Source organism: Lepidochelys kempii, chromosome 1 (genome assembly GCF_965140285.1).
Source record: "Lepidochelys kempii isolate rLepKem1 chromosome 1, rLepKem1.hap1, whole genome shotgun sequence".
NCBI lineage: Eukaryota > Metazoa > Chordata > Testudines > Cheloniidae > Lepidochelys > Lepidochelys kempii.
This window is the reverse complement of record NC_136380.1, coordinates 229115530-229139618: the sequence shown is the minus strand read 5'-3', so window position 1 is coordinate 229139618 and position 24089 is coordinate 229115530. Positions and strand designations below refer to the sequence as shown.

General features: G+C 39.4%; 1 protein-coding gene across 7 annotated transcripts in view; it reads right to left on the bottom strand.

Annotated features, from left to right (window-relative positions):
• SHISAL1 (shisa like 1) overlaps positions 1 to 24089 on the bottom strand; it is a 290293-nt gene that overhangs the window by 54278 nt on the left and 211926 nt on the right. For 5 of the 7 annotated variants that reach the window (XM_078849321.1, XM_078849325.1, XM_073316478.1 and 2 more), the window contains 3 exons: positions 23446 to 23545; positions 15455 to 15668; positions 2103 to 2396 (listed from right to left, as the gene is read on the bottom strand). In XM_078849321.1, the coding sequence (XP_078705447.1) occupies positions 2103 to 2396; positions 15455 to 15668; positions 23446 to 23512 (575 nt within the window). In that variant the 5' untranslated portion in view covers positions 23513 to 23545. Of the gene's footprint in view, positions 1 to 1719; positions 1924 to 2102; positions 2397 to 15454; positions 15669 to 23445; positions 23546 to 24089 lie in introns of those variants that run through there. The other 2 variants (XM_073316487.1, XM_078849330.1) reach the window with 2 other exon arrangements.

Sequence of the window (24089 nt, the reverse complement as noted above, 5' to 3'; positions counted from 1 at the left end):
CAGAAAAATGATAAAGGACAAAAATGCTCTGTCACCCATGGGTGAACACACTTTCACAAAGCAATCACTCCATATCTGATCAGTCCTCATCCTCAAAGGACACTTGCATAATACCTTCAAAAGATGAGTCTGGGAACTTAATTCATAATTCTGCTAGACACCAAATGTCCTGGCTTCAACAGAGACACTGATTTTATGGCTCTTTACAACAATTTGTATCTTTGTCCTATGACTGTAGTGGTGTTAATTGCCCACTTCATTTCAAGGGGTTTCTTGCAACATGTGTTAACCCCTTATGCTTAACCATCTGTTCCATCTTGTATTCAGCTGTGACTCTCCGGTTACCTTTTCCAAACCTGACTCTGTGAAGCATGAAAGTTCTCTCTTCCACCAATTTTCCCTACAATTTTTATCTCACCCACCTTGTCTCTCTCATACTTTGGGACCAACACACTACAAAGAACCTTTGAGGCAGGCTACTGAAGGCCGAATACCCTGACTCCCAGCCTTAAAAGTTTTGATTTTTTTTTTTGCGATAATGATATTTTCCATCAGAAAATTCTCGACCAGCTCTACACATTTCTTTCAGTTAACTGTTCACACCAACCCTATTCCAATGCCTGACCATAAACTCTTCACAGGAAGCAAAACAAACTCAAAAATGATCTTTAATTTTTGCAACTCTTGATTGTTAACTTTTGTAACTCCGCTCCACTACCACTGTCAGAATGTTGTGTACATTCACTGTGTTATTCCTTTAGATTATAAACGTTTTGAGTTGGGGGTCCTTCCTTCTTATTTTTCTGTAGAGCATCATATCCACCCATGACACCATACAAATAATAGATAATTTACAAACATTAAGTGCTATAGAACTGTTGGTATTAAAACACATTTTGACATACATGTATACAACATGGCAGGAATAATAATAATAATAAAAACCCTAGGCTGTCACTTGTCCTTTTTAAATCTGTAGAATCATTTTCTCCCCACTGTAACTAACATACAGCTATATTTCTGTGGCTAAGCAAATAAGACATTAAGCTAATTTTCACATTGTTTCTGTGTCTCAGTGGATAGTATGGATTTCTCACATTTCTAATTAAAACTGTTTTCCACTTAGTGTTTACATTGAACACTTGGAGTTAACGTGTTTTTTTTTTAAACTGAAAACAGATTAATTGCTATACATGGCAAAACCTTGGGTACATTTAGAATATTATTTGCACGCTAGATTAATAATTAACTCTACAGTGGACACTGTAGAAGCAAAAAGAAAAGGAGTACTTGTGGCACCTTAGAGACTAACCAATTTATTTGAGCATAAGCTTTCGTGAGCTACAGCTCACTTCATCGGCTGTAGAAGCAAAGATTGTAACCTTGTTTATATTTAGTTTGGCAGAATTTATTATTTTTTTAATAATGTTGATGGATAATATCAATGTTTATTTTTAAGCTTTTTTATTGTTATTTATTTAAATGTTAACAGTATGCAGAAATTATGGGAAGGCCAGACAATGGGGAGTATCAGACAATAATTATTTAATGACAGTAGATATTGAGATTCAAAACGTTAAAGTTTTATCACCGTTAAAACACAAATTGTCAACATCATATGTCAAAATATACAAAGTAAATATTCTTAAATCAAACTCTAAGTTCTCAAGCAGCATTTTTCTTACTTGGCTGATATGTATATTTTCATGATCAATGGAAATATATTTTTGTCGGTTTGTGTGTGTGTATACAGTGAAATTGACATTTAATGACATTTACCGATAAAAATCTAATCCTTCCAAACCTATTTATATTCACCCAGTACTGTAAATTTACTTACCTCCAGCACATATTTCTCTAGAGACAATCATATTTTTATCATAATTTTCTATGAAGCTGATGCATTTCTTCTGAGTGGTGATTCTGTAATGCAGTTCATACTGTAAAATTTATATGGTACAGATCCTCAGCTGATGACTTAAATGGAGCTATGCCAATATATACCAGCTGAGAATCTGGCGCATAATTGATAATGATGTTCCAAAAAGACAGATGACTGTTTATACCACAAAAGAATATGGTGCAAAAGTATCTGAACTTACCAAGCAGATGAACTCTGAAAAGACATCAATGGTGGGTTCAAAGCATCTCCTTTTAAAGTATGTACTGCCTGTGACATCTGAGGCTGAGGCTGAGTCTGTACTTGGCTTGGATTCTGAGCAGGGTTAATCCATCGGCTCTGTGCCTGTGTCATCCACTTTCCCTGGATTCCCCACCTTGCCAGGTAAAATTTGCAAATATCGTAGTTCATTGATGAGTAATATAAAAGGTCCAGTACCAGCAAGATCACAACAAAAAAGCCATAGATCCACACTCCTAACAATGCAGTGTAATTGCTGGGGAGGAGGGGGAAAAAAAGAAAACAACAAAGGAAATGATTTAACAGATCATTCACTGTCATCACTCTATTTATCAGGGTTTTTTGTTTGCTGCTTTGTTTGTTTTAAAAATAATCTGGATTTTCATCTAAGAGGAGCAGGTCTTTTTGGTAGAGTAGGGTTAAGAGAGTGGTTACCCAAAATGCTGCATTTCACTAGTATTAAGTACATCAAAACTCAACGTTACAAAGACCAGTGATTTTATAATACAATTCATTCAATAAGTACAGAGGTGAAAACACATAGTAAGCTTACGTGTAACGGTTGGCATAGGTATAACATATATATGAGTGGTTTCAGAGTAGCAGCCGTGTTAGTCTGTATTCGCAAAAAGAAAAGGAGTACTTGTGGCACCTTAGAGACTAACAATTTTGTTTGAGCATAAGCTTTCATGAGCTATAGCTCACTTCTGTAGCTCACGAAAGCTTATGCTCAAATAAATTTGTTAGTCTCTAAGGTGCCACAAGACCTCCTTTTACATATATGAGTAAGGATCAGGATGGTTACCACCTTGTCATTGGCTTATAAAAAAAGTGCCTCAGAAAGCTTAATTGAATAAAGACAGAACAGAATGAGTAAAGATATCAAATAAAGTGAGAGAGAATAGTAGGGAGATAAAAGCAAAGGAGAGTGAAAACACTGTTGAGACAGCAAGTTTAGCTGTTTTTTTAAAAACTGATTGTTAGGTCTATTGGCAATTGGTATGAGAGACTGGGGATTGGGAAAGAATTAGGCTAGAACAAACGTGCAGGTTTTGAGGAGAAATTTAAAGTGGGAGAATGGAGGTTGTTAGGTGTATGGCGTAGGAAGGTCGTTCCAGACAAAAGGCCTGGTGTGATTGAAAAAATGCAGAGCAGAAGTGGGAAAAGAAAAGGAAGCAAAAGGAGTAGTAGATAGAGATGCAGAGTCTTGAAAACCACATAAAGAATTGCAATATGGCCCCCAAGCAATGCTTTAGGCATACATCATTTACGGGAATTACAAATTATATAAACCTGCCATTCAACCACCAGCACCCTGTTGAAAGCAGGGAAAGCAATGAATGTATAAGTTACAGCTGGTGAGAGAAACTTCGACAGAACCACATTCCAACAGAATATGCAGTTCTGCTGAAATCTATGTGTTCTGTCAAATTGGGTTGATTTCCCCCAAATTTTGTTATGGAAGAAAAACCAGGAAAAATGCTAACAATGTTGAAATGTCCCATTCTGCAGTTTCAGAAGAAACTATTTGGAATTCGTGTTTTGAAATGACTGTTTTGAATGGTTAAATACTTTGTATTAATGACATATAATGCAAAACAAAAAAGTTGAAGTTGAAACAAAATGCTTTGTTTCCAGAATTGTTCCTTTGTTGATGATAATTTTGAAATGTTTGGTTTTCGATCTGATTTGGGACAAAGCCAAATTTCAAAAAAATCTCAAAAATCCTTTGCAAAAATGATATGCTATCCTCAACCCAGCTCTATATTCAGTGATTTACTTCATTGAGCTATTCTGTGTTGGACGGGGTGGAGTCTTTGTAAGCAGTTCAAGGCAGCATCTGACTTCTTTTTATATGTTTGTAAAACCTGGAGGGGAGAGGGGGGCATCTCATGCACGATTGGCCTGACCCATCTCCCACTGTAGTCAATGGGGAGTCTTTCAAGGGGAATTTTGCCTCTGTTAGGGTTCAGGCTCAGGCTCTTAAATGCAAAAAATATCTAAAGACTAAGCAGTGGTATGATTCAAAGCCCAAAAACGTGTGCTTGTGAACCAATGTAGTATGTTGTACCTGAGATTTACTGTGGTAGCCTGAAAACGCAATGCTTTTCTCCTGTATTTCTGTCAATGCTTCCCCTATCATATAATGAAACTGCCTTATCAATTTTGTACATTTCTATGTTATTCTAGACACACATGCACACACACACACGCACTGCTGTCCAGTGTGTCACACACATTATGGCTGGACACCACAATTTGCCTTAAAAGGCAATCAAAAAATGAAAGCATTTTGAAGGCAGATTTTGATATCCAGGAAGTAGGGGAGAAAAGATTCAAGAACATGCTCATAAATTTAATTTTGTTTTAAATCAAAATTTCAGGTACGATTCTGAGTTCTTGTCACATCAAGATTTAAAGGGCCCAATTCGCCACTCGTTTATCACGGATTTACACTAGTGTAACTGTAGTGACTTCAGTGAAGGTAACACTAGTATAAAGCAGGTGCTAAAAAGAGGAGGAACAGGCCCCTTAATGGATCCTATTAGCATGTAGCTTTAAAATTTCAAATAAACACTGGGTATTTAATGCTGGGATTTCCAGTAGTGTTTAGTACTAAATCTTCAGTGGGAATAGAGGTAGACCAATGCTAAGTGTTTTTGAAAATCCCATCTGATCCTCTAAAAGGCCTGTTCCTGTGAAGACTTGTGCATGTGCTTAACTTTATGAACTATGAGTAGTCTCTCGTAATTTTTGTAAGTCTTTGCAGGACTGGAGCCTAAAATATAACCTGAGAGGTTTGGGCAAAGATTTTCAATGGCATTGCTCCTGATTTTTCCGTGGATATACTCTTGTTTACACTGGTAAAACTCTGGAGTCACTCCATTAGAAAATGAAAGGGGAGTCGGGCGTGAAGAATTCAGGATGAGCTCCACAAGGAGAAATCCTGTTCATTGTAACCATTGAATCTCAGTGAAGTCCCCAGGACCACTTCTGGGAACAGAATTTGGCCCACAGTGGGGAGGACAATGTATTTTTGTTTCCCATAAAGTTAGAAATCATGTAATTTATATGCAAGCAAGAACTTGTAGGCAGGAACGTTACCTTCTCTTCTAGTTGTTTCATATAGACATTTTTATGGTTGTGTTTAGGAATTTGTTTTGTTCATTAAAAATCGCTTAGTGAAAAATTAGGTCTATTTTGAGCACTGCAATTTAAAGCACCAATTTATTAATCATGCTGTATGTGAGTTCTCCATCTGTTCCTTGTAAATAACAGCTGTTTCTGACAAGTACAAAAATGAAAGTGCATTATTTTAATTAAGATATAGTGGGACAACAGCATTGTTGAAGAAACCTTGTGCAAATCACAGGCAATTAATAAATTATATGGGTTGTTCACAGGGAGAAACTCTATACATTGGTATGGTTTGTTAAATATTATGATGGTGCAAAATATTAACTTTAATATTGAAATTAAAGCTTTCACATACATCAAGAAAAAATAATACTATGAAAAAATGTGAAGCCAGGTAGACAAGCCCTAAGTTTCACATTTCTAGTTAGTTTCACTACTCTCTAGTTCTCCTGTGCTTTCGCATGGATGCATTATCTGGGTTGCAAGGAACTATTTTAATTTATATCAATATTCACATCCAGGTTTACATATGGATTTCAAATCTCAGTAAGATTCAGGGTTATTTCGATTCAGTCCATTACAGAAATTCCCTAGTCAAGCAATTCTGATGTGTGTTATTGTCCAGATTTGAAATCATGTTCTTTACCCTCGTTTCCCTGTGTCTTCCTAAGAAGTGCAAAGGTTTTCATTTTGAAGGTTCCTCTTCAGGCCCTTCACTAATTTTAATAATACAATACCTAAATCTGGACCATAAATTACCTGACAGCATTCTTTTAACCCACTAACTAGAAGCAGATTAACTCATTGGCCTATTAGGAAAGCTCAATGACCCAATACTTTGGCTTTCATTCTAATACAATATAGGCTTGATCCAAAGTCCATTTGAAGTCAATGGAAAGACCTAGGCTATGGCTACACTAGAGACCTTACAGCAGCACAGCTGCACTGATGCAGCTGTAAGCTCTCTAGTGTAGCCCTTCTAAGCCAGTGGGAGAGAGCTCTCCATCAACTTAATTAATCCGCCCCCAATGAGTGGTGGTAGCTATCTCAGCAGAAGAATCTGTCCCGCTGACATAGCGCTGTCCATGCTGGTACTTAGGTCAGTGTAACTTCTGTCGCTCCGGGGAGTGGCTTAGTCACAACCCTGAGTGACATATGCTATACTGACATATAGCCTCAGAGGGTATGTCTACACCGCAATTAAACACCCGTGGCTGGCCCATGCCAGTTGACTTGGTCTCGCAGGGCTCGGCTAAGGGACTGTTTAACTGTGGTGTAGATGTTCAGGTGGGAGGGTCCCAGAGCGTCTACACCACAGTTAAACAGCCTATTAGCCTAAGCACTGTGAGTCCGAGTCAGCTGGCATGGGAGGTGTCTAATTGCAGTGTAGACTTACCCTGCGTAATTTCAGTGGACTTTGAATCAGGACTTGTGAGAATGGGAAATACTTTTCTTCCTCATCTCCACCCCTTCCAATTGCAGAAGCCTACTTAGATTTTTACTTTGGGCCCTAGATGCAAAAGGGGCAGTCACTCTTGTTGTTCCTCCTTCCCAAGCCAATTTTGCACCAGGTCCCGAGACTCTTTAGTCAACTAGCAAGCACGATTGGACCAGAGCATTTTTAAAAAAAATCAGAATCAGTAGCTTCTATTTGGCATATATGAGCCTATGTGGAAAAATCAGGGAATCCACAATTCTGTCTTTTTAAAAAACACTTGCAAACAGCTCAATGTAGCTGTATAATTTATATGTAGGCAAACAGCCATAGAGAATGTTGTTTTCTGGACAGGGCTGATAATTACAGTAGCAATGCATTTCAAATTCTTTCTCTTAACCATACACAGATGGCTGATGGTGGTTAGATACCTGTATAACTGAGGATACAAGTGAATATTTTGACGTGTACTTCTTATGTATGACCTTTCCTAATTATATTTATCATATATGTTACAGAAAGAAAGGTCCCTAGAGCTACCTTTACGTTTTCTAGAGAGCCCATCAGTGTGGTACCTAAAGGCTGAATCCATAAAGTGATTTAGGCACCTAACTACCGCTGTAGGCTCCTGAGCCCAACATTTAGGCACCACTGAGATCCTCAAAACCCCTGTTCTGCTGGTGGGCATGATCAAAACTGCCCAAGTCCTAATGGTGCTGAGCCGCTTGGCACCCCAGCTCACACCTAAGTTCCGGCAGGATTTTCACCCTAGGTGTTCCCCCTCCTATCTCACCTATGGGGATAGGCCTGCTCAGAGCCCCACACAAATGACAGCCAGGATGACCAGCTCAGGAACTGTGTGTGTGCGCGTGCATCCCAGAATACCCAATAGCCCAGTGGTTAGGACACTCACCTGGACTGTGGGAGAGCTGTTCTCAATCCCCACTCCGCCTGATTTGGAGAAGAGTCTTGAAACCCAGGTCTCCTGGACCCTGTTTCAGGAGAGTGCTCTAAGCCCCAGGCTCTAGGGTATTCTGCTGTGGATCTCTCTTGATCTCTTCTGTTGAAGATGTTCTACTTTGTATAAATAACTAAATGGCCCAGAGAGAGAGATTGACACTATAGACTGGTGGGATACAGCCAAAAGTGTCAGTCACTTGGGATATGGGAAACCCCAATTAAGTCTCTGCTCCAAATTCAGCAGGGTGGAGATTTAGAAACAGGTCTCCCACATCCCAGGTGAGTGTCTAACCACTGGGCTATTGGCTACAAAGGGTAGGTGGCCTTTCTCCCTCTCTGTCTCTCTTGTTCCCTTTCTCATGAAAAACGAGGCTGGGGGGTGGGGGCTGACCTGGCTTAGGTGTTAATCGTTGTGAATCCCAAATGGAGATAGATGCCTAGCTATCTTTTGGGCCGGGGCTTAAGCCCAGTTTATATGTATACAGTCTCCATTAGCTAGAGATCTTGAAGGACATCTAACAGCATCACATGACTGTTTCTGAAAATTAGAGATGCTAGCTTAAGGGAAGAGGTTTGCTCAGAGTTTGAGGGCCAAGGACCACATCAAATAGGAGGCTATAGGACAATCACAGGGGACATAACTAAAACTTGGTGAACGGTGAGTTTTGGTTAATTGGAGTTGTCTGAAATTACAGGCACAGGCATGCCCATAAGTAAAGATCACTCAAACATTTCCCCTCCAAAGGGCTAGTTTCAGATGTCCGTTGCTTCGTCAATCTCCCGTACCTTTCCCAAAGAAATTTTGCATTGTGTAGGTTCACCCCACACACCCTGTTTTCTTAAAGAAAAAAGACAGTGGGTGGGAATAATCTTGTGAAAACTTGACATATATGATGGATTTCAGAAAACCAAATAACCAAACCAAGTCCATAATTTAATTGTCAAAAGTGTGTCCCTTTTGGCTGCTGCTGACACAGCACTCCAAGTGTATCCCTCTTCCCTTGAACAGAAACTTTTGGGAAAAAGAATCCAGCTGGTCTTTTGAAAACCTCACAGAATTCTTGCAGCATATTAAAAGAGAAGTAAAACTTTTCATAAACCTATGGAGCATAATTAAGTACATTTTCAGCACTACAGGGGCAAGCTAATATAGAACCTCTGCATTCTCCCATTGAAGTTAACGAGCGCTTTGCTAGACAGACTTTAGCCTGTTTTCTCGATTATGGTGAGTTAAAATACTATTCACACAGTTTTGTAACAGTAATAACTCTCATATGGGTATGTGGGTTATAGTTGACTACAAGCTCAAAAATTCTCTCTATTGAAAGAATCACAGAGCACCAACTGGATATCCTTAGCAAAAGCCTTAACATTTTTTTAAACACAGAAAAGAGATCCGATGATGTGAAATTGTAATGTAACCAGGTTAGAGACCAGCATTCATTTGTCTAACAATTCTCAAGTTACTCTTCTGCAGACTAATTAAAACAGATGCAAGCTAGAACATTAGTCGTAACAGTGTGTAATCTGTAGTTATCATGCCCTTCTAGTCCACAGGAACAGAACAGACACATTCAGGTCTTGTGTAAGCACGTGTACAGCTCATGACATCAAGTTTGAATTTAGCTTATGTAGTCTACCTTAAGGGTCATGTACATACATTTTGAAATTAATTCACCATTTAAATAGTTGAGTTAATGAATAATGCAAAGCTGCTCCTTCAAGGACCTGAACCAAAGTTCATAGAAGTCAATAGGAATCTTTTGTCTTCAAGAGGTTTTGGATGAAGCCTCAAGAGAGCAGAGATATTTATTGGAGCCAGATTCTGCCACTTACTCATGTTGGGTAATACCTTACTCCGTGAACAGTGCCATATTCAAAATATATTGGATGAGGTACTATGTGCAGTATTGTATTCTCCCAAGCTAATTTTCTCAGGTAGGAGTAGATTAAGTTCAGGATCATTTATATTGATCACAGAGGTTTCCCCCCCAAATTTTCACCCAGTCAGTTTGAGAAAGGAATTCTTGTATTACTTTTTAGGTTATGGTGTAAATTATTACTCAGGATGAATAAGGCTGGCAGAATCTGGCTGCAAGTAATAACCCACAAGCTAGGAAGCATTTAAACAATAGGCTCTGAAGGAGATGCTGGATATATACTTTGTGTGCCCTTTGCATGTGTATGTGCATGCACACATTTATATTTTATGATTTTGATCTCTGATCTTACAGTGAGACCAGAGGAAATGTGTGTATTGAACACAGTACTATACATACCAAGAATCACTAATCTTAGCTCCGATTAATCCCTTGCAATAGAAGCATACTCTACTTAACATCTAATCTTGCAGACCCCGTGTAGGCAAAACTTCCATTCACTTCTGTTTGCAGAAGGGTTGCAGGATCTTAGGAACAGTTATGGCTGCTTTATCAGGACACCTCCCAGGGAGCTGATTTAGCCTAATGACAGTAGCCTAGATTACCCCCTTGATTACATAAAGTGGTGGGAACTAAAGTAGCAGCAATTCTGTTGTAACGCCTCAAAAACTGTCGGAGGAAAGAGAGCTGAGCCAGACTGGCATCATTACCTCTTTCACTGAACCTCTATGCTGCACAAAAAACCTATGCAGTCAGGGTTTGTGGCTAGGAGAAGTGAATATAGGAACTGCCCAGTCAGAGGCATGAAGCCAGGGAACAGACATGTTACAGGTACTGAACTCCAACAAACCTGTGGCATTTCATATTAAATTCCCAGAAGACAAAGGTCCGAATTCTCTCCTGGGTATAAGCTGGCACAGCGCCACTGATTTCACTGGAGCTGTGCTAATTTACACCAAGCACAGAATTTGGCCCTTAATGTTTTAACATTAGAGCTGGGTGACATTTTTTCAGTGAATAGATTTCTTTTTGCATCAAAAATGCATTTTCCGATACTCCGAAACTATTCATGTATTAACTAATAGTTTCAGTTGGGGAAAAAATTTCAAAGTCAAAAAATTGTTTCAAAACATTTTCATTTGACTTTTCATTTTGAAACAGTGTTTCAAATTCAAATTTGGCCAACTTTTTTTAAAATAGTGAAAACACCTGAAAATGGCTGAACTGAAATGAAAAACTGAAAAAATATTTGTTTAGAGTTGACTGAAGCATTTTGGTCAGCTTCAAACACATCAAAAAAACGAAACATTTCCCTTTGAGTCAACCTGAAATGTTTCTTTTTTGATCTTTTGATTTGATGAAAATGTTTGAAAACATTGGTTTTCATTGGTCAAACTAGATTTTTTTTCTGTTCCACCCCAAAGTGAAAAATCCATTATTCACTGAGCTATGATTAACGCTTTGTGACTTTCTGCTCAGCATTGGGGAGAGCGTTAACTGGTGACTAGGGAGGAGTATAAAAATATTGCTCAACAATGCAGGGATGTAATCAGGAAGGCCAAAGCACAAATGGAGTTGCAACTAGCAAGGGATGTGAAGGGTAACAAGAAAGGTTTCTACAGGTATGTTAGCAACAAGAAGGTGGTCAGGGAAAGTGTGGGACCCTTACTGAATGGGGGAGGCAACCTAGTGACAGATGATGTGGAAAAAGCTGAAGTACTCAATGCTTTTTTTCCCTCGGTCTTCACAGACAAGATCAGCTCCCAGAATGCTGCACTGGATGCAAGTTTTGAGGTCACTGCTTTACAGAACTCTCACTCTAGTTTTCCCATTCATTCCAATATAATAGAGAGATAAAAGGACTAGATTCAGACCAAAATTAAGTTCAAACCCTCTCAAAGCTCTAAAATAGTAGCATACGAAGGCTAAGGGAACAAGGTGCCCAGCTCCCAATGAAATTCAGACCTCATTCTCTTAGGCTCTTTTGAAAACCACAGCCTAGGCCTACTTTCCCAACAAAGCCTGCATTGTTTGTACTTTTAGTGCATTTTTCTTATTGTCCTCAAGGTACTGTATGCAAAAGCAAGAAAGCAAAACACAGTGGGGTGGGGAGGAGGAATTAGATCCGTCTTCCCCTGTGTTTTTATGGCCACTGTAGTATCTGAGCACATCACATACATTGATGTTGTTTATACTCAGAAAATCCTATATGAAGTAGCAAAGTGCTATAATTCTCATATTACAAATGGGGAAACAGAGGCACAGAGAAACCAGAGGGAGAAACAGGGGCACAGAGAAATGACTTGTCCAAGGAAGTCACAAAGGAAGTTTGCTGAACTGAAACCCACTCTCCTGGGTCTGAGTCTAGTCTCTTAACCATCTACACCATCCCCTTGCTGTACATTAAATAAGTGGAGTCCCAAAACTTTGGACTAAAGCATGTTCCTTTTTAGCTATAGCCCTCTGGCATCATTGTAAATGAACCATTGTCACTGTTTTAAACCAATAATTAGGGTTTATATGCATACAATATAGCTGAATAAGAGTAATAAAATATATTTAGGTATCATTTTCTCTGGTATCTTGTACTCACAATTACATGGGGCCATTTGCAGTAACATCAATCCAAATCTGACCACATATATAACCCCACTGATGTTAGCATTGAAGTACTCAATGCTTTTTTTGCCTCGGTCTTCACAGACAAGATCAGCTCCCAGGCTGCTGCACTGGGCAGTACAGCATGGGGAGGAGGTGAGCAGCCCTTGGTGGTGAAAGAACAGGCTAAGGACTATTTAGAAAAGGTGGACATGCACAAGTCCATTGAACTGGATGCAATGCATCCAAGGGTGCTGAGGGAGTTGGCTGATATGATTGCAGAGCTATTGGCCATTATCTTTGAAAACTCATGGCGATTGGGGTGGGCGGGTAGTCCTGGACAATTGGAAAAAAGCAAATATAGTGCCCATCTTTAAAAAATGGAAGATGAACAATCTGGGGAACTACAGAGCGGTCAGCCTAACCTCAGTCCCCGAAAAATCATGGAGCAAGTCCTTCAGGAATCCATTTTGAAGCACTTGGAGGAGAGGTAGGTGATCAGGAAAGGTTAACATGGATTCACCAAGGGCAAGTCATGCCTGACCAACCTGATTGCTTTCTATGGTGAGATAACTGGCTTTGTAGATATGGGAAAAGCACTGGACATGATATACCTTGACTTTAGCAAAGCTTTTGATACAGTCTTCCACAGTATTCTTGCCAGCAAGTTAAAGAGTATGGATTGGATGAATGGACTATAAGATGGATAGAAAGCTAGCTAGATCGTCAGGCTAAACGGATAGTGATCAATGGCTCGATGTCTAGTTGGCGGCCGGAATCAAGAGGAGTGTGCCCCAAGGGTTGATTCTGGGGCTGGTTTTGTTCAACATCTTCATTAATGAGCTGGATGATGGAATGGATTGCACCCTCAGCAAGTTCGCAGGCTTTGGGTCAGGCTCTCTATATAGACTGGAGGGCAAAGCTGCACTAAAAAGTACTGAAGTTTCACGTGGATGGAGGAAGCAGTGATTCAGGATTCTCCTTCCCTTTCTACACAGCTGTCATTATTCTTTCCACAAAAAATGTACATGGCTGAAGCAGAAGTGGTGGGGATTGGGAGGAAGAGCTGGAGAATTACAGCTATAAAGCAAGATGTTTCCTTTTTTTCCCTACTTGGATTAATACCACATCAAAAAGAAAGGGTAGGGTGGGGTGGGGTAGGGTAGGGTGGGAGGAGATTCATTAATGCAGTTTAACTACCCCTCCATGATCAAACCACCTGGGTGGGAACTGGCTGTGTTATTTTTGCCTGGGAGAACCTGTCTGAGTGCCTGACCAGGAAGTCTGAAGATTGTGGCCAGAGTTGCTCATAGATCTCTAGCTTCCACTCCTTTTCCTGACCCTGATCAATCCCTTCACAGTCCTGATAGTCCAGTAGGTTGCAAAGAGGGGAAGACTGGCTCAGCTGCAGCAATGCTAAAGTCATGGTCCTGGGACTTCTCTTTTTTAATTCTCCTTCTACTGTGCATGATTTTACACACGTAGGGTACAATTCACCCCTGTGCAGATGTGCAGCACAAACCTCATGCACCACTGAATCCCAGTCCAAACCTGAAAATAGGACTTCAGTGGCACATGGCCCTTTTGCTGGTTCTTGGCACAAGGTGAATTTCACCCATAAGGAATACGGAAGTAAAACGTTCCGTGGCAAAGCTGAATGATTTGTTAATTATTATTGTTAGATATATAAATAGTGGTGCTTATCAAAGGCTCTAGCCACCACTCCTATAAGGTATGAAAACAAAATTAGATTGCCAACGGGGACCCCAAATTATCCTCTCTCCCATATGCTATCCATTTCTCTTTTTAGAGTACTGTTCATAAATAAATTGTCTAAGTAATCCAAAATAGATTAAACAAATTTGAAGTTGGCGACATGAATAAACAACTCATGAATGAACCCCAGAAAATGCTTTGCAAGTTTATCTCTAAAGGTGTAACAAACTTGGTGGTAGTGAACAGTTTTTGGTGTATCACTTTTGTAAAAATATAAGGCTAGATTCTGTCATGCATCCAAGGCCCAAACTATGGACAGTTTTTATACTTGTATAGCTGTTTTGGTTAGAGAGGTGATTTTTTTTTTAAACTGAGACATCTAGTGTGGATGCTCTTATACCAGTATTAAGGTGCCTTATACTGGCATAGCTTATTCCTCTTCCCATTTGGGAATAAGCTATACTGATATAACTGAGACCACACTAGAGGTATTGCACTGTTTTAGCTAGATTGGCATAGTCAGTGGTACAACTTTTGTGTGTAGACAAAATCCAAGACACTCTCAGTACAGTAGTGTGAGGGGGCTATTAAGGAGGCATAACTAGCTCTCTGATTGTTCTGGCCCTGGCACCACTGAGAGTTAAAATAGCCTAATTTATGACAGGAGAATATAATCTCAAAGAGACCTACAACCCTGCCCCGGCTCCCATAGAAGTCAATGGCAAAACTCCCATTGACTTCAATGGTGCGTGTTCAAGACCTAAGAATCATACACTAGCTGAAAACTGGTGCAATGGCGCTCCCTACCACTCCTTCTGAAGCTGAAACCTTCCCTCCCCTGACATTGCCCCTGAGCCAGGATGAGGGGGGCAGTTGTCTTAGGAGCTGGCTCTCAGTTGAGAGCGCCACCCTCCATCAGGGGAATTCAGCCACGGTGAGAATTCTTGAGTAGTGCAAAGGAGAGAGTCTGGACCTGGAAATCTTGCCCCCACAGCATGGGCAGTCCATAATTCAGGATCTACTTACTACCTTGTCAGTTTTTCTGCAAAAGTTCTTATTTTCTATCTTTAACAACAGGCCACAGAGCTGCTTTTAAAAAGAGAATGTGAAAAGAGATCTCAAGCAGCAGACAAGGTGATTAAACAACCAAGTGCATTTTGCTGATCAAGCTCCGTGATTGCAAGTCATTAATATGCAAAACATGCACAAATTCAAAATAGCAATTATCCATGTAAAACATTTGGGATAGTCTGAAAAATGTCAACTTGCCTTTCTCTTGCCATCACTTGTTGGGGTTTTCAGATACACATTTAAACACGGTTTTGTCCAATTTTGGGGGGAGAAACAGCCTATTTGCTTATAAAATTTACATACATGCTCTTAGGAATTTATATAATGGGCACTGAAGCAATAGAAGCAAAGGTAAACATCCCCTTCATGAGAAGAAGACTTGTACAGAAGAGCTTCTAGGAACGTTTCTGTGCATGTACAATTATTCTAATTGCTTCCATCATTAAATATATCTTACATTATGTGATTAGACTAGGAATAATTTGGTAAAGAGTACTTTATAACTCATTTACTTACTTATGCATATATCCATCTGCATTCCCCGTTAGGTTCATCTGCATAACAGTCTGAAATTCTGTCTCATTGCAGCAGTATTTAAATACCGTGTTGTTATGGTGACAGCAGAAGATGTAAGATTTATTGTCAGAAAGACGTGGACAGTGAAAACCAAAGTGGTAGCGGCCTTTGTAGTCTGTATATGGCTCACAGACACGAAAATGTGCAGACAATGCTGTAAAACAAAGATTGATATTGTCTTTGTGAGTCATATGTGCTAGTTGCATGTCACATCCATTCTCATTTTTCAATTATCTTAAATAATTTTTCCCCTGGCTTCTGAGAAACAGTAATCACGTATTTCAGGAGTTTCAACCTCATAATATTGATACGACTATTGAAAGCAAGAAAAGCATTTTTGTGATATTTTCGATTTTGAGTTACTATATTTCTGACTTTTTTTAAATTTTAATTCATTTATTTTTTAAACAGAAGAGATGAAGTGCTGTCCATAACTATCACAATTTTGAACGGCAAGGAACACTAAAATATTTAAATACATATCTTCAACTATGCAGTATTAAAACTATGGAGATATCAGCAAAGATCTAGAAAAGTTTAAGATTTTTCTGGGATGATTTTACTATCAGTAAAGAAAAAACATACATGCAAACTGAAATAAGAGTCCAAAGGCACATGATTTAAGGTGGCTGTTATTAATGTGTCAGAAACATCTGCTCTACTGTAAAGGTCATTATTTTGATAGGCATTGATCTCCCAAAAATAATAATTAAAAGATATGACCATGCTAACAGGCCTGAACAACTGTGAGTATACAATATCTAGAACAATAACAATGGAAACACAAAAAGAAAAGGAGTACTTGTGGCACCTTAGAGACTAACCAATTTATTTGAGCGTAAGCTTTCGTGAGCTACAGCTCACTTCATCGGATGCATACTGTGGAAACTGCAGAAGACATTATATACACAGAGACCATGAAACAATACCTCCTCCCATCCCACTCTCCTGCTGGTAATAACTTATCTAAAGTGATCACTCTCCTTACAATGTGTATGATAATCAAGTTGGGCCATTTCCAGCACAAATCCAGGTTTTCTCACCCTCCCCCTCTCCCCCCTCCACACAAACTCACTCTCCTGCTGGTAATAGCCCATCCAAAGTGACCACTCTCTTTACAATGTGTATGATAATCAAGGTGGGCCATTTCTAGCACAAATCCAGGTTTTCTCACCCCCCACCTCTCCCTCCAAAAACCACACACACAAACTCACTCTCCTGCTGGTAATAGCTTATCCAAAGTGACCAAACTCCTTACAATGTGTATGAAAATCAAGGTGGGACATTTCCAGCACAAATCCAGAGTGATCACTTTAGATAAGCTATTACCAGCAGGAGAGTGGGATGGGAGGAGGTATTGTTTCATGGTCTCTGTGTATATAATGTCTTCTGCAGTTTCCACAGTATGCATCCGATGAAGTGAGCTGTAGCTCACGAAAGCTTATGCTCAAATAAATTGGTTAGTCTCTAAGGTGCCACAAGTACTCCTTTTCTTTTTGCGAATACAGACTAACACGGCTGTTAATGGAAACACAATTACCGTTCAGATCTTAATTTTTTTAAAATTAAATCCTCATGTATGGCAGGTATTATGTCTTTTAAATCATTTTGCAGGTTTTTTGTTACGCTGGTTTTGCTGGTCAATTCTCTTGAAAGAAATAAATCATCTCTGTATATTTCCCCAGAATTTGGGCTCTAGGCTAATTGTTGTGTGGTGGTTAGTATGCCTTGTAGGAGTTTGAGGTCTGTTGCTAACCCCAGCTCTCACACTTTGGCACTACTTTAATTTATTTAGGGGTTATATTATGGTAGTGCCTTGAAGCCACATCTCAGATTACACACACAGTCTCTGCCCTTGAAGACCTTACAGTCTAAATATAGACAACAGACAAAACATGGGAGAAATGATGTATTTTTACTCTGATTTTACAGAACTGAGACAGACACACTATGGACTGCTGTACACCCAAAGTTGCACCAATAAATTAAGGTGTTATTTTAAACTGATTTAGTTAACTGGTGCAACTTTGAGCATGTACACTCATATTTTTATAATTGTTTGAAAATTGGGATAATGATTCTGACCTTTTTTGTTAAATCGCTTTGAGATCTTCTGTTGAAAAGCTCTATATAAGAGGTAGGTGGTGGTCTCATTATTACTTATTATTATTGTATCAGCTTACCAAGATAGAGTGTACACACAAAGGTTTGCACCAGTTTAACTAAACTGGTATATATTTGGCTGCAGACAATGCCTGAGTGAACTAGGTGCCAATGGAAATTAAAGAGAAATGAGTGCATTTCAATCCTGGTATTACTCCTTTGCTATCATCTACTGAGAGGAAGACTATGCCATCTTTTGATTAAGGCCACAGCCATTGAACTCAGAGGTTTTGAGGAGAGCTGATCAAAAACCAAAATTTCCATCCTGTGGAAAATGCAAATATTTTGACATCTATTTTCATCCTGAATCAGGGTGAATATCTGAAATATCAAAACTTTTCATGGAATTGAAAGCTCAGGAAAATTTCAGTTAGAAAAATGTAATTTAGACATTTCTAATTTAAGTGAAATGTTTTGATATTAGCTAACCAAAATGTTTCATTTTGGTTTGTTGAACTGAATTGAAACATTTAATTTCAGTTTACTTCAACATTAATCTGTGTCCGACTGAGCAGCCATGGTGCTTCATAGGAACTGTAGTTTGAGTGTCTCATGCTCCCATTCTATATGGGATGGACTCCCCAGCTGGACTATATGTCCTGTGGTGCACCACATTGATTCAACCAGAGAGAAGTTTACAGTGCATCATGGGGAAACTTAGTCCAGCCAGGGAACCTGGCTCACGAGAAGATTGGGGGCACAAGGCACCCAAACTACAACTCCCATTGCAGCAGCTCAAGCAGACATAGATTAATGACTAACTGAAATGTTTTGATTTGGGTTGACTTGAGATGAAATATTCCACTTAAACCTTCCTGACAGAAAACTGAAAAATGTTTCCCACAGAAAATTTCAATTTGGCAGAAACTGCATCTTCTGTCAAGAAAACATTGATGGAAAATTTCTGAACAACTTTAGTTCTGAGTTCTGTACCCAGATCTGCCATTGACTTCCTTTGTGACCATGGGCTACAGTTTCCAACATCTGTCCCTAAAGTTAGGCTTCTAAATCCATACCTAGGCACTTCAGTAAGTACCTGATTTGTGGGGCTGCTCCTGCAGACACCCATCCCTCAAAAATGCAGAGATACATACTAACAAATTTAACATTTATCCAACTGTTTTTAACGTTTAGGAACCCAAGAAGTGCTGAACTTAATCAGCTCTGTGATCTATCTAATCCTATATCCTTTCTTTGGCAGTGTCTAGTTTCAAATGCTCCAAAAATGAAGATGCAAGAAATGCCATCATGGAAAATTATGGCATAACCTCCAGAAAAGTGAAGTTACTTCCTAGCTCCCATCAGTTACTGTTTGGCTTATGTGCTTAAAGCAGAAATTTTTAATATATATATTTTGTCCTATCTAATATGTAACTCTGAATGTTATCACTATCCATATACATATGTCTGATCTTTTTTGTTTCAAACCTACTGAGCTCTTACCCTGAATAATATCTTATGACAATGAGTTCCACAATTTATATGTAATTGTGTATGTGTAAAAAAAAATTTCTCATCAATTTTACATTTATCACTTTTCAGTTTTATTGTTCTCCTTGTCCCAATTTACCTTCTCTTACCTTATTTCCACCTACCTACCCCAGTGGTTTTATTGAAATGTTTAAGTTACCTCTTGCAGAGGTGAAAGGTATAACATACTTTTTCTGAAGTGAAGTAGCATATGTAAAACTCTACCCCACATTTGAAATTTACTACGAATAATGTGAGGAGGCTATATCCTCCTATCTCTGTGCATGCACATTTCTCGGGCAGAATAGACTATCAGGCTTTGAATGATTGATTTATCCTGGTCTTTCAGGGTTTACTTGCAATATGTTCAGAAAAATAAGCAGCCAATGTAACTAAAATGTCTGAATACGCAGTCCAATGTAATGCTGCTTTCATAGATTTTGTTAGCTAGCTCTGGAGAGTATTGCTATGAGTTTAGTACCAAGTTAGCGTAGAAGTCTTTTATTTTATTTGTTTTGAATACTGATGCTTTCAATCAGAGGTAGGTGCTCATTGTAACAAAATATATACCATTCACTTGATATCCTGTGATTGTTTAAACATAGACATGACCCCTTTCAAGTATAAAAGAAAATGATTGTGAAGTGCAAAAAAATTGCCAAGTTTTGTATGTTAATATGAAATTCACTACCATCCATAACTTCATCAATGAGTTTCAACCCATTATTTTGTAACAAAAGCATCATTCAGTTGAATTAAATCAAACTATATGCTTAGGAGTTAAAGCAGACAGGGCAGATATTCTTTGTAGCATGCATGCATGGCTCCCTTTATTGTGAGTTATTGGTACAGCCACATCGAACTAGTGAGTACCAAAAAGTCCTACCATTTTGTCTCTTCTTGCTCTCCATCACAGTCTTAATCGTCCCAGTTCAATCATATTGGTCAGAGGGTTGCCATTAGAGCTGGCCTACACAAATTCCATTTTTGTGGAAAATGTCAAGGTTTCTAAATTTGTTTTCATTCCACATTAGAATGAAACCAAGACCTTTCAAAATTTTCATAAAAATAACAAAGTCCCTGTCCCCCCTCCAAAGAGCCACTAGCCCAGTGCTTGAGTATCAGAAACCATGTTGGGAATGGTCAGGCTTAGTGGTCAGAGCTGTGGCAGTTGGGCCAGTGGTCGAAGCCAGGGGGGTCAGAGCTGGAATCAAGAATCAGAGCAGGGTTGGAGCAAGAGCTAGGCTGCAGCAGGCTAAGGCTTATGGAGTCTGTTAGCACTATCAGGCAGGGATGAGTCCCAAGCCATGAAGTGACGCTGAGCAAACTGATCTGCTGTTTCTCCTTTGAGACTTATATACCTGCCCTGAGAGTCACCGGAGTGGCTTTGGCCTTGTGGATTGGCTGGAGCCTAGCACAGGAATAATTCATCAATAATGTGTGGCTTAATCAGTCTCTAGTTCAGGGATGACCCAACACCTCCCATTAGGGCACTCACCTGGGATACGGAAAAGCCAGGTTCAAGGGTCTGCTCTGCCTGACCACTAGGCCAAATCAGGCAGAGCAAAGCCTACAACCTGGGTCCTAGGAGAGTGCTCTAAGCAGTGGGCAATTGGCTATTCTGGGGTGGGTCATTCTCTTCTGTCCTGGAGCTGAGAAACCTTTTGTTTAATCAAAACCATTATGTTTCATCCAAAAGTTTCAATTTTGACAAACTGGCATTTTCTGACAAAAAAATGTTTGTTAAAAAATTCCTGACCTGCCCTTGTTGCAACGTTCCTATTCTGCTACTGCCTTTTCTAACAGAGCTCTAGCCTGCCTGTCCTCACCGTAGGCTCTCCTTTTCATTCTTATTTCCACCTACTCAGACACCTTTCTGACTGCAGGCAGGGAGCTGCATCTCCTTTCTGAGGCCAGCCAACACAGCTGAAGCTGCTCAATGCAGGTCTCTACTATTCTGGTTCTTCTACCAACCCCATCATCTTATTTGAGCTATCCAGCTGTTCCTCTACCCCACTGTTGCTGCTTCCCTGCCTGCCTGGCTCTCCAAAACAATGTCCCCAAAAGTGCTGCACTGTACATCTGGGACTTATCAGCTCATTGTCATCCTAGCCTTTGTAATCTGTGCCTTGTGGTTGTGATCAGACACTATGCTCTTAATGATTATTAGATATGATCTTCAAATATCCTTGTTTTTATCCTTTCCAATTCTACTTTTTTCAAGTATGAAATTAGTATAATTGCAATAAAAAGCAGCATCCTGTAGTTCTTTCATTCAAATTATGTAAAGCCAGTCGTCTCCCTTTACAGAATCTGGGGTATACGGGACATACATTGTACATATATCTGAGTTGATTACATAGATAAACACAAGTTACCGTGTAATTACTATGGTTATCAGCAAAGTTACTATGGACCTTTGTTACTGTGATGCTGCTACAAAATTAACATGCCTCCATTGTTTTAGGAAACTTGCTGTTTATGTGAAAGGAGGCCAAGAAAACACTCTCAATTGTGTTAATGCTTTATAAAGGCTGGGGATAGAATTTTCAAAGGTACTTAACACTGGTTAACATCATTCCCAACGTAAAACTCTCACTGACTTCAGCAGGCATAGAGTTAGGCCAGCACCGAAAGCTTTTGACAATCCTACCTGGGGTACATAAATTAAAGCTGCCATTATCATTGTAAACACCTATCCTGCAGCATAGAGTCATGCACCCTATGTGCTAATAAGAAATGTCAAAAAAATAATAAAGGATCTATTACAGGATAAGGTATACATGCATAAACAAATAAAATAAAATGCTAGAATAGTGCCTGGTATTTATCAATGATTTATATAATATGCAGAAGTCCTATGTAAACAGGATCAAAGCAAAGACATTTTTCTTTACAGACAGCATTTCACCTCTCCCCAAAGAGACAGTGTCAGGGCTGAAAAGCCTAAACATATTAAATTCAGACCTAACAGCTTTGTTTTGGTTCGAGGATAGATGTTTGTGTGACACATAAAAATGGCTCAGCTTTGTTTTGGTTTGAGGATAGATATTGATATGAACAGTCAAGGTATAACATTAACGTTGAAAAGTAAAATTCTCAAAAGCCAGTAAATATGAACATTATGGCTGATGGTGCAAACTTAACTCTATCCCCTGTGCATATGCATATGAAATAGTATTTATTACTACGATGACATGCTGTTTCTGAGATAGATGATGATATATTTTTTTCCTACAATATAGCTGGGCACATGTAGTTGGGATAAGTTATGATCATGTAATTAAAGGTTATCAGCCTGCCTGAACAATAAATTCAACCCGATTTTGCCCACATTTCCTGCCTTTAGATTATTTGACTCTGCCGCTATCTGTGTAAACGTGAGTAAGTCATTCAACTTTGTGCTTCAGTTTCTCCACCTCTAAAATAGGGATACTAATGCTCCTCTAAGTTCATCAAGCACATTAAGAAATATGAATGAAAATCATTATATAAAAAGAGCTAGTTGTTATTATTCATCCTCAATTAATCCATTCCAAGTTTCAAATGTATCTGCTGTATTCCTCATGACAAAAGTGCAATTAGAGTATTTTAAAATGGGATGGATGTCATTTTACTCCCTTATGGAACTAGGAAAAAAATTCTGGGATGGGATTCTGCTTAAACTTCCTGAGAATAAATCACCTTCAGACAGAATTACAAACATTGAAAATTTCAGAAAACTGGTGAGCTTCTGAAAGTTATGAGCCTGTGAAAAGTACTACTTCTAATTGGAACTCTTTTGTAAACTTAACTATAGCAGCAGAAGACTATGAACAGGCATAGCGTGAAGATAACATGAGCCGTACACATAAACACACATCCTCTTTTGTCCAATGTGAAAATGCACATGATACAACCTTGCTTCCTAGGTCTGCCGTACGTGGATCATTTGGCAGAATTGTTTGATTTATATGGTGTGAATCCTTCATTTTAAGGAGCTGATAGCCTATTCAGAATTAAAATAGTAAAGAAAATTATTATTCAAGTTGAATGTCAAATGTTGAGTCTGCTTATCTTGTCTGTGTCCTATTAGTGTTCCTTTCCTAAATGAAATAGTATTGCTATTTTAGTATTCTTGTTTTAGCTTCCAGTCACCAAATGCACAGCTAAGTTTAAGTTGCACAGTGCTTTTTTTTCAACTCATAGCATTACCTATGGTACCATTAGTTTTGTAGGCACTTGGGTTTGATGAAGTTTTAACCCATTTATCCCCTCGCCCAGCTGACATAAAAATAAATTTCTGGAAGAAACATTACCTGCTGACAAGAGCAATAAGAACACAACCATCAGCACATTCAAGGACTGTTGACCACAACTTGTCATCGTTTTGTTTTCATTGATCCATTAGAGAATTACCTGTTTAATAAGATGCAATGTCATAGTTAGGTGTCAATATCTGCTATCTCACCCTTATCTGCTTAAATCTGTACTTGCAAAATGGCTTTGCAACAGAGAAAATGGTTTAGAGCAGTAGTCTCCAACCTCCAACCAAGATCACTTTTTGAATCTAAGGGCAACCCAGGATCTACCCTGCCCCTTCCTCAAGGCACTGCCCTATTCACTCCATCTCCCCCCCCCCGTTGCTTGCTCTCCCCCACCCTCACTCACTTTCACTGAGCTGGGGTAAGGGGTTGGTATTCGGGAGGGGGTGTCGGCTCTGGGTTGGGGCCAAGGGGTTTGCAGTGTAGGAGGGGGCTCTGGGCTGAGCCTGGGGCAGGGAGTTTGGATGCAGGAGGGGGCTCTGGGCTGGGGCAGTGTGTTGGGGTACAGGAGGGGATACATGCTGCTGGTTCTGGGAGGGGGGTCAGGGCTGGGGAAGATTGTTTGGATGCAGGAGGAACTATGGGGTGTTGGCTCTTGGAGGTGGCTCAGGGATGGGGGTTGGGGTGCAGCCTCGTGC